Raw genomic sequence first — 12,280 nt, forward strand, 5'->3', positions numbered from 1 at the left:
TGCGGTACTTGAGCAGGATATACACAGTGCAGGGGAGACTTGTTTTGATACATGAATTGCAGATATTTAAAAAAAGTGCCTATCCTTTACTTTTTGCCGGGGGTTGATGGTGACAATATATAGTTGTTACTGTTGTCAACATTTTCCCATGGGACTGTTTTGATTGGTGGTGATTCTGTAACTCTTCGAATCAAATTAATCTTGCGCAGACCGTTACCACTGAGACCAGCATTGCTATATGTTCATGTCCGTCCGCTGCTCTGCATGCATGGACAAATCACTGCACATGCCTGTTGCATTATTTCTGCCTGTACTGCTATTTTTACACTAACAGGGTAACTATGCTCAGTGTTGGGTTGTAACTGTATATAGACTACTGTAGTATATGAATCACCACCTAAACTACATTATTGCAGTGACATTGTGGATTTATGAAATATTTAGCGAGTTGAATTTACGAGAAAAAGGGATCACAGGAGACACATTTGAATTCCTTTCAAATGACTGGGTTTAAAACGGCACAGACTGATTTTCTATACATTGTTAACAGTTGAGCAGCTTTGAAACAAAGCGTGAAAAGTGGTTATGAAAACACTGCCACTTTACCAACACATGTGCTTAGGGTCACTCTCTGAAGGGTAGACGGATAGGCTAAAGTTTCTTGAGTCACTGGCATCTTATTACTGACAACTACAGTTCACTTACTTTTAAAATGTAAATGGTAAATATCTAATATATTAAGATGTTAAACACATATTTGGACAATAATCGTCTATATGGTGACCAAGATGTTGACTGCTCCGTTTATGGACAATGTAAATCTAATCCTGCAGGTTACACCAAACCTAAGATTTAAATAGATTGTTACTTTATTTACCAGGCCCAGTGGGAACATTACAGTCACTTGAATTAACATTGTATCACGTTATTTATTCTTTAACTCCAGCCAACACAGAAACATCAGAAGTTTTTAGCGGATGTGTTCCGTCAGTCAGGCTGTAATACGACTTTCCCTCAGTATACCTTACAGTAAACAGGTGTTTGCTACTTTTGCTCATTTTGCACTTTTTTGATATTTTGAACCATTGTGAAAGCTTGTATTATAATACATAATGTTTATGTTTATTTTAACAAATATAAGCACAGGATTATTTGACTTGACTCAACCTGACTGAAGTCATTTCTTACGTGTGATTTTGTATTTCTTCCTGCACATGTGCTTTTCTGTCTATGACAGAAAAAAAGAAAGAAAAAAACAACAATTAAACTTTCAACTGTATAAATCCTAATGGCTCACCAATGAACCAATTTAAGAGGGAAGGTGAGATGTTGCTCCTGCTATCCATTGAGCTTATTGTTAAATTTTTAACATTGATTCCTGGCCCATTGGTATTTCCCAAACAGTGTGCAGCAGATGTATCACATACTGTACATGTAAACACCTGTGTGGTAAGGAGGGCCTCTATGTTTCTGTTTTAATTAGAATATAGAATGTAGAGCTACAGGGATTTATCTTGCAATATTTAGAGAAACATACAAATAACTCTTGATCTTTGAAAGACATTTATTGGAGGATTGGAATAAAAGAGTGATTTTTCACTTCCCCAGTGGATAAACTACCACTTAACACTTCTGATTGCCCCTACACCATTTGTCAGTTGTTGATTCGGATCCCTGTGGTCCGACTGATCCACGGGTAGTAGTTGGAGACTCGGGTGTAGATGCCGTACTTCCCGTTCTTGGCACACTCCTCCCCCCAGCTGACGATGCCTGTCAGGAACCAAGTGCCTTTGTAAAGGGTGACATGTGGGCCCCCGCTGTCCCCTTGGCATGAATCCTTCAGTTCATCCCTGTAGCCGGCACAGAACATATAGCGTGTGATGTGATACTGGCTGCTCGCTTTGCACACGGTGCGGTCCACGTAGGGCACCTCCAGCTTCTGAAGCTTGGAGGCCTCGATGCCCCCGGATCTTATTCTTCCCCAGCCGCTGACCAGGGAGTGGGCCGCCAGGGAGCGGCTTGGATCCACCAACAAGTTCTCTATGAAGTCTTTGGGGCCCAGGCAGATGGGACGCCGATGGTTGGACAGTTCCACCGGGCTGGAAAGCTTCAGCAGTGCGATGTCGTGGTCGTACGGTGACTTATGATAATCGTATTTATGGTGAATATGCTGCTCTTCCACAGAACGGTCTTGCTCTGAACCCTCGTCCTTGTTCACATCATGTTCACCTAGAAGCATAGATTCAATTCATATCAATATTCTTTTTGAAAGATATTTTTTTTGCATTTTTATGCTTTATTGACAGTGCAGAGAGACAGAGGTGAAATGGGGCAGAGAGGGGAGTGACATGCAGAGAACGACCGCGGGTGGGAATCGAACCCGGGTCTGCTGCTGGGCCCGGCCCGGGAGGGGGACGCCTTACCAACTGAGCTAAAGGCGCCCCCGCTCATATCAATATTCAATAACATTTTAATTTGCTGCACCTAAATAAAACTAATGTCAACTGTTCACTATTTCATTTAGAAGTTAAGTTTTTAGTAATTTTTCAAATGTGATAGACTACCATAATTTAAGATTATATTGTAAGCAACATAATAAAATGAGTCAAATCTGTGTGCAAAAAATCAGTCACAAGTTAACATTGTGAACTAGTGAACTATTTTTTGCAAGTAGCAGTTCTACTTTGTAGCTGCAAGCAGGGAGCAGCTGTTTTTGTGGACAAATACAAATTTGAAATTCAAAGATGCACAGACAAAAGCCTTAAAACGGCATCCAGATTTGCTCATTATTCGTCTTATTGGCTTGGTTACACAAACAAGAAAGTGGATAAAGGAAAAGCTTAAAAATCAAATGCACCCGCAGGTTTGAAAGCAACCCCTGTTGGCATCTGCATTACCACACAATGATAAAATGCTATGCCTAAAAGCAGAGCAAATGTTCACCATTGTATTATTTATCTCGAGCTTGTGTCAAGTAATTATTTCATACTCTAACTGCAATGGCAAACATGACATGACATTAATTGCAATGATTTGGACCAGGTTGCCTGTACTTTAGCTTTAGAGATAAGAGATGTAAAGATATAAAGAAAACCTGTCTTCCCCTACCCACTCGTATGAAGAATCCTTTTTTAGCGAGTTCACTCTCCAGACAATGGGCAGCAGTGACGACCCATACTTCATTGAGGAGAGATCCTCCACAGAAAGGCTTGGCTCTCCGCTGGGCGTTTCCGGGAGACATAAGGGCCACCTGCAAAAATAAATGCTCTACGTATTGGCTGAGCAGCATCACAGCAATGCATTTGTTTCCTGCACCAATGCGCACTTATCCACTTCTAACCTGAGCCCTAAGCCATGTCTGAGCATTTTTGGTCTGCCTAGATTTATTATCTAAAAAGCTTGTAAAGCACAAAACACCTATGAAGATCTATTTTTTTCAGGACATCCTGGACTATAAGAATGTTTGTAATGCAGTGATGTACTTTAATAGAAAAATAGTGATACAAAAAGAAAGAGCTGTCTTGTAGCAAACTAAAGCTGTGAAAGAAAATTTTGCTTTTTTGGTTAGCATTTATATATGTGGAGAAAAAATGTCTTCTGTCTTACTCAGTTTGTTTAATCGAAATCCTACATGTCGCATAATGCAAATTGATTGCCTTATTTTGTTCGATCCTTACTGCTTGGGTAAAGACAACATCAACATCATCAATGGGGGGAGGGGGTTATTAGGTTTAAACACTAAAATGCAGTTGAAATTTCAGTATTTTGGACCTCCCTGCAATGAAGTAATTTGAAAAACCATGCACCTATCTGTGAATATCATCCACTTGCCTCCAATTCATCCATCCCTATCTCTCCATTCTGCATCCCACACTACCACACAACATTACCTGCCAGGGGATCTCTCCAGGAGTGGCCTCGTCGCCTCCCACAATCCTCTGGTCAGAGTTCTCTTCTGCTGTGATGCTGGGGAGTGTGGCGTAGAAGGAAGACCAGGAAGGCGGCGGCTTTTCAGTCACACCGCCAACCTCCCCGTCACTGATGCCGACCTCAGCAGATGAGTTTGGTTCCAACTTCACTGAACGTCTGTCTCTTGCAGGGGGCGCAGAGACGTTGACCAGCTCTGAGTCGTTTGTAATGGGGTCAACGTAGTCGTACAGAGTTATATTTTCGTCAAAGTAGTCTTCTTGCAGGGAGTCGCTGTAATTGAGTTTTATTTCGGCGCTTGTGGTGTACGACCGCGGTTTAAGGACGACGTTGGTGTCGGACTGGCCCACACGACCACAGCTGAATTGTTCTAGTGGGAGGAAACAAAGATGGAGATATTGTTTTTTTCTGTTGTTATGTGAAGTATAGATGACACCAGGATTACCATCAGGCCTAATAGTGAGTAATATAAGTAAGGTTTTATTTGTATATCATTTGTTTCAAATCATTGTTTTTAATGTAAGTGAAAGTGAAATATTGAAAGTAAAAACATTTGAAATTGATATAAAACACAACACACAGAATAAGAGGCTATACCTAGTCTCCACACACTCAGATGTGGGTGCAGAGGATGAGACAGGTGTCAGAATGTCACCAATGAGGTCGATTAAGTGCTGCAAGATTGTTTCCATTTGTGCAGAAGCGACAGACAGTGGTTGGGATACCACTGTAATAGCTTGTTTAGGGAATAAACTTATCTCACAAAAAATTTGCACAAAACAGCGCATAGCATTCAGGATTGTGTTGACATACAAAATTGCCTTCTTAACCTATAACCGTGCAACGGAGCAACTTTGCCAAAAGCTGTGTTTGGTGTATCATTGTATTTTACCTGTGGGTTCACAGCTTCTGCGGTCTTTTCCAAGGCTGTAACCAGCTGCACACCGACATACAGCCCGCTGCTTCTGCATCACACAGAAATGCGAACAGTCACCGTTGTTGTCATCACATTGCTTGCTCACCTCTGGAAACAAACAGGGCAGAAGAAAGAAACTCTTTTGCATGTTGCATCAAACATCAAGTTCAGCACTTGATCAATCAATGACATAATTCACATACAGAACATATATAAATACAGTATAGAAAGAAAGTTTAAAAAAAAATGCACACACTCACCGATCTCACAGTCCTTGCCATTGAAGTTTGGTTTGCACCAGCAAGTATATTCGCCCACTCCGTCCTGACAGTCACCTCCATTTAGGCAGGGGGGTGGGTCACACTGGTTACCATCTATGCGCACACACACACACACACACACACACACACACACACACACACACACACACACACACACACACACACACACACACACACACACACACACACACACACACACACACACACACACACACACAAATAAGTATAAAACACATACGCAAGTTTGAAGGTGGCAGTCTGCTCTAACCTAACCTGCAATTTTTATTTTATTCGCTTCTTTTATTCGCTTTTAAATGTTTTATAATGTGTTTTATGTATTCTAATCTTGCCCTTGTAAAGCACTTTGAGTGGCCTTGTGTCTGAATTGTGCTATATAAATAAACTTGCCTTGCCTTGCCTCTAAATATAGTGAGAGTAAGTGTGAGTACTTTTGTTTCTCTTGTCTTACCACTGTAACCAACCCAGAATTCCATCTAGAAGAGAAATACAGACATTAATGAAAACCTCCAAAACACAGGATAACGTATGTGTGTGTGTGTGTGTGTGTGTGTGTGTGTGTGGGTGTGTGTATGTGTGTGTGTGTGTGTGTGTGTGTGTGTGTGTGTGTGTGTGTGTGTGTGTGTGTGTGTGTGTGTGTGTGTGTGTGTGTGTGTGTGTGTGTGTGTGCGCGTGGTGTAACCTACAGTTTTCACATCATCCTCAAACACCTCTCTAGCCTCCTCATATGTACATTTTTCTTCCAAACACTCTCGCTCCAGGTTGTCTTTGTGAATTTCTTCAAGATGGCCACTGTTGAATCTGCGCAGGCGAAGCAGCACAGTGTGGGCCGCCTGCTGTGAAACAAACACAGCTCCTAAAAAGGTAATAAAGGTCAAAGCGGAAATGATTAAATCAGCTCTGACATTAATTCCCAGCAGTAGGCTATGCATACGACTATACTTTAAGCTTGTTGGTGTTGATACTTCTTTCATAATCTTTAGCTACTAAAGGCTCAAATTGTAGACTTAAATTATGGCTGTAAAAGTTTTCTAGTTACCTTTATGTAATCATGGAGAACAGTGGCTGGACTCATTTTTAATTCACCATGTTTTTGATGGATTCCAAGAGTAAAAAAGTTGTATAGTTTGCATTAATGCAAAATAACATCAAAACGTCCCTCAACCCTTAAACACAATAATGAAAAGAAACCTTCACAATACAGCTTCTATATCACTGTGTCACTCTCCCATGAAGCTCCAGAGCTCTGCTGGAAGTAACACACTTATCAACGTTTTATTTGGAACATCCTCAGAATGTGGATGGTTAGCACGAACCTTAGTTATGTTGCAAGGCTGTTTTCGAATCATTTTTGTAAATGGTTAGATCATTTTTCAGCCGCTCAAACCAGAGTGGTGTCACTTTAAGATTTGGGGTGAGAGATTAGGCCTTTAAAAATTATCCGACGGTCGACTGTCTTTCCGCCAGCCTCTTCCTATCATTTTCTGTCCCTGACATTTGGCTGCTTCTTGACCCCTAAATCCATATACCTGGGTAAATTTTGTTTACCTGTGTTTTCCCCTGGGATTGCAGCAGGCAGTCCATGTACCTCCAGCAGTAAACCAGCTGTGAAAGCCAGTAAACAAACTCCAACCATCTTGTCTTTGTCAGTTGTCCAGTTTGCATTGATGGTAGCCTGAACTTGGGGAGAGAGACGGATTCACCACTCCAAAGTACAGCAACACACTGTTTACACACCTGGGAGGGCTGCAGCAAGTGTTTGTTCACATTTGTGTGTGTGTGTGTGTGTGTGTGTGTGTGTGTGTGTGTGTGTGTGTGTGTGTGTGTGTGTGTGTGTGTGTGTGTGTGTGCGTGAGGTAAAAAAGAGGGAGAGAGAGTTATGATTTTTAAAAAAGGGTGAAAGATTTTAAAACAAGAAGGGTGCAGTATACAGTGACAAAGTTCGAAGAGCATAAGATCACAGCGTATTGAAATTGAGACACAGCAAATATTGACCATTAAGGACGTTGTGTGTGTGTGTGTGTGTGTGTGTGTGTGTGTGTGTGCGTGTGTGTGTGTGTGTGTGTGTGTGTGTGTGTGTGTGTGTGTGTGTGTGTGTGTGGGTGTGTGTGTGTGTTTGCTGAGATGACCAGCTGTTAATCATGTTGTTTATCATGATCCTTGTCCGATAAGCAGCTTTTGCAGTGTGGCTTACGTGATGATTTGGGGTACAAACACACACATTTGTACTTAAACATTTGTGAGGACACTGGTTGACCTTATATAGTACCCTAGCCCTGGACCCTGACCATAATAACTGCTTGTCTGGTCTAAACACAAAAATCAATCTCAGAGACGCTGAGATAAATTGATGGATGGTTGGACTGATAGATTGATGATAGGATAGATGGATGAGGAGACGGATGGAGTTAGACAAACAGACAGCCGAATGCCTCATGTTAGCAGATGGAAAAGATATTGCTGTGTAACTAACATTATTGAGTCACATGCTTAGGCGTTACAGTAGCAGAAAGCCTTAATTGTGGCATCTTTACAAACACTTGTTGACCCTTAAATCACATTCTAATCCTCAAGCAGATAAATGATGAAGAGACCGGCCCAAAACCTTCTCAAGTGTAGCAAAAGCCAGTTAGATACAGCAAATGAAACTGAGGTTAGAATTTAAGTTCTTCAGCTGATGCTGCAATTTACACAGTGAAGTAAAGATCACACATCCTCCTCCAAGCTCGATCCTGAGTAATGAAGGCTCTTTGATTAGACTGCGAGTTACAGAGGACATGGTAGTGGATAAATCACTCTGACTGACAGCCAGGTCAGCTGGGCTGGGGCCAGCAGCACATTTGGCAACAGCAGCCTTTTGTTGACTCATTTGCTGAGATTAATTTAAATGGGATGAGGAAGGGTTGCATCTTTGTTTCTTAGGGCTACTTGAATTTATCCTATTTGGAAACCACATATTTTACAGCTAAACAAAACAAAAATGAAATTGGTATATGTTGTAGGGGAGAACGGGGTAATCTGAGACACTTTTTACATTTGCTCCCCTCTAAGCGAACTAAAATTATTTATCACTCAAATGTACACATTTCCCATTAATTCAGGATGTTTCATAGAAATGGGCATTAGCAGAATTTATTCAAGACAAAGGGCAGTGAAAGTATGATTGTTTAAAAAAAAGTTGTCATGCATCTCACTTTACCCCAGCTATGGGGTAAACTTAGACAGAACAGAAAAATCAAGGGGGTAAACTGATCCACTTACTTTTTCCACTCTAAAACTACCATAACAACACAAATTGTAACAGTTAGAATCCTGACAGCTAGCTTGAAAACCAAATATTACAAAATTAATGTCTTACTAGTAACAGAATCATGGGGTTTGGTCAATTAAGCTAAACATTTTTATAAACATTTGAAAGTAACTTATCGAATATAACATATAATTCATATTGAATAATTAACATTCAAATGACAGATAGAACCAGTTAGATTAAAACACAGTCTGGGGGTCAGAACACAGGACCCTTAGAGCCAGCTACTGTAGTGTCAGGGGGTCAGAGCAGAGGACAATCAGAACCAGCTAGAACAGCCTGGGACTCAGAACACAGGACTATATCATCGTATATCATATTGTATGAAATGTAAAGCCCACTGAGACAAATGTGTTTGTGATTTTGGGCTATACAAATAAAACTGATTTGATTTGATTTGATTTGACTAGACCCAGCTGTCTTTTTCTTTATCTTTTTTTCTGCATTTGTTTTATTGGGATCATTCATTGAATAAAGACATATTTCTACTATTTCTACTACATATTTTCTATTGATTTTAAATGTCACTCTCCTGTCCCCCACATACATACGTGCCAAACCATGCCCTTGTTGACACCCCTTCAACCATGAACCCCCACCTCCAGCCCACATTGTATTTTGTATTTTCAAACTAGTCTCCTTGCTCCGTAAAATATAATGGATTCATTAAAAGAGGGCACAGACACTACTGTCTCACTTTACCCCACATCATTTGTCTCACTTTACCACAGGGTTTCATATGTTGGTAGTTCATCAACATGTGTGATAGAAGTGTTTCTACCTGAATCAATTTGATTAGGCACAACAATCGATTAAGTTGACAGCAAGAACATTTACTTTTACATGCAAAAAAGTAATTTTTGTGAAAGAAACATGCTTACAACATCACCACGAGGTCCTCTCTTTCATGGCCAAGGGGAAATGAGAGGGGCTAGCAGAGCACTCCGTCCCTGCCCTCTGGAAATCCTCCATCATCTGTCCAGTACCAAAACACAGCAACCCCACCTGCAAAAATTACTTCCGCCCTGTAGCTCTAACATCAATCGTGATGAAGAGCTTTGAGAGGCTCATTCTCACTGAACTGCAGATGGAGGTGAGTGGCTTTACAGACCCACTTAAATTTACCTACAGGAAGGACAGAGGGGTTGATGATTCAGTTGTGACGCTGCTGCACAATGTCCACATGCACCTGGAGAAACCAGGGAACTTTGCCAGGCTAGTGTTCATTGACTTTTCAAGTGCATTTAATACAGTGCAACCTCACCTCTTGGGCCACAAGCTCCAGAAACTGGGTGTTAGTCCACACCTCACCTTGTGGGTCCTTTCCTTCCTCACAGACAGACGGCAGTTAGTGATATTCAACGGCCACTGCAGCTCAGTCAGAACCATCTCCACAGGATGTCCTCAAGGCTCTGTGATCTCCCCAGTCCTGTTCACCCTATATACAAACGACTGCAGAAGTGGGAATCCTGACATGGTATATATTAAATATTCTGACGACACAGTCATCTGCAGTCTGCGGTGGACGACTTCTCTCTCTGGTGCAAAGATAACCATCTCACCCTGAACATCTCCAAAACCAAAGAGATGGTCATAGATTTCAGGCGCTCCTCCACCAGTTGAGAGACTGGAAGAATACAAATATCTCGGTTCCATCATTGATCACAAGTTCGCCTTCAAAAGCAACACAGACCGCATGTTCAAGAAATGTCAACAACACCTGTACTTTCCCCGGAAGCTGCGACGACTGCAAGTCGACAAGTCAATACTCCAGTCATTTTACAACTGCTTCATCCAATCCACCCTCACCTTCAGCATCCTGGCTTGGTTTGGCTCCCTGAGTGAGGTGAACAAAGGTCCCCTCAACAGGATCATAAAGATGAGTGGGAAGATCATTGGACAGCCATAGACCACCCTCACAGCCATATTTGAAAAACAGGCCATCAGGAAAAGTAGACGGATTATATCGGACCCCACCCATAACCTCAACAACCAGTACCACCTGCTACTGAGCCATGTCCACCTTTGTTCCAGCATCCATCAGGCTGTTGAATAAACAGTAGCCCCCCCAGCCCGCCAAACCCAACCCATTACTCCAGGCTTCAACCTATTGAAGCCTTCTCCCTACCCACAGGGTTTTTAGCTTTTAAGAATGTATTTATTCTCGTACATGATACTGACTATTTATTGTTGAAGTATGTCTTGTTTGTATGTGCCTGACCACACATGAAGTTCCCTCACGGGAAAAATAAAGTTCTTTGAATTGATTTGAATTTAATTGAAAACATATATCTCACATGAACAAAAATGTGTTCCATGTCCTAGATACATCTCACATTACCCGATGTCTCACATTCCCCTGTCCTCCCCTATATACTGTATACAAAAATTAGAGGAGGTAATACAATTTACAAGTTCCCTGCCCCTTTGAAAACAATTATGATTAAATCTCTCCCTGCGGATAAGTGTGGGAGGTGGGGGGTCACTGACGTCAAGCATCTCAGATGTGAACTCACAGAGAGAGGGCCGGCAAACGGGTTAAAAAGACTGATTGGAAAGCTTGTCCCCAACTTGTACAGAGTCCCACCCAGACTATCTATTGGTACATTATTTCCAATCAAATGAAAGAAAACCATGTATTTTTGGCCTGAAAGTTGATTACATTAGGTTATACAATCTTATTCTCTTCATTGTGAACAGATCGCAAGCTGGTGAGCAAGAGAGTATTTGAATTAAAAAGAGGGCGTCAAAATACTTGCAACACTGCTGAGGAGTTATCAGGATCCATCAAGTCAATTACCTCTGTTTTCATGTCACCCTGTCACCAGCTGTAGTTTTGGTGTGGATGTGCCAGACTGCCCTGTCAGCAATCAATATAGATATGTCTCCATTAAAAACACTGAGTGGTGACAGCTGATCTAAGAACATCTCACAGTTCATAGGAAACATTATGACTGGCAAGTCAAAGTTTCGCCTGTTTTGGGAAGTAAGTTGGAGTTGAAAGTGAGTGATATTTCCCCACAGACAAGGACACATTCATAGGCAATTTAATTAAACACCTCTCACGCTTGACACTTAGTCTGTCATTATCAGACATGGAGGGATTTAATTAACCCTACGCACCTGTTACACTGAGGAGGAGGCTACCTGATGGTATGTGTATGAAAACTGTATTTAAAGATGAATATGCTCATTTTGGAAGTAAGTTGCCAACAAGGGCCCTGTCTGTTTGCATGGAGGGTTGTTGTCAGAGTGGGTTCTGCTGAAGGGATCTGGGGTCGTATGTGACACTTTTTGTTCTAAAAGGGCAGCAAGAAAAGCAAGTTTGAATCAGCCAGTAAAAAAAAAAGTCCAACACAAAGCAGAACAGTAATGGAACAGAAGAATATTCAAGCGCTTTGAGTGCGAGAAAAGCGCTATATAAATTGAATATATTATTATTATTATTATTATTATTATTATTATTATTATTATTATTATTATTATTATTATTATTATTATTATTAATAATAATAATAATAATAATAATAATAATAATAATAATAATAATATTATGGATATATTTTAAAGTCAATACCTTTGTCTCAGAAACAGAGCAGTACGATATGGTTTGTGTTTCTGCAGGATGCTTGCAAATGGATCAGCATTTATCGGATTGACGACAAGTTTGGGAATATGGCGACCTTCTTTAAGTCAGATGTGCCTCCCACTACTGTACTCCACCAGGAAGAACTGGTTGTTGTTTTTTACCTCAGTAATGAGATAGGGACCTGTATAAATGAGTAAGAACAGTACAAGGAAGGTCATTTGAGTATTCATGATTCAGTA

General features: G+C 41.0%; 1 protein-coding gene across 1 annotated transcript; it reads right to left on the reverse strand.

Moving 5' to 3' along the window:
- Positions 1-1,654: 1,654 nt before the first annotated feature.
- On the reverse strand, positions 1,655-6,778 carry f9b (coagulation factor IXb; the record flags this gene model as incomplete). Its single annotated transcript, XM_080040915.1, has 8 exons — positions 1,655-2,229; positions 3,109-3,250; positions 3,891-4,297; positions 4,820-4,951; positions 5,104-5,217; positions 5,594-5,618; positions 5,829-5,998; positions 6,691-6,778. 8 exons carry the CDS (start codon positions 6,776-6,778, stop codon positions 1,655-1,657), a joined length of 1,653 nt encoding a protein of 550 aa, XP_079897041.1.
- Positions 6,779-12,280: the final 5,502 nt, after the last annotated feature.

Source organism: Ammodytes marinus (assembly GCF_949987685.1).
Source record: "Ammodytes marinus genome assembly, chromosome: 14".
NCBI lineage: Eukaryota > Metazoa > Chordata > Actinopteri > Uranoscopiformes > Ammodytidae > Ammodytes > Ammodytes marinus.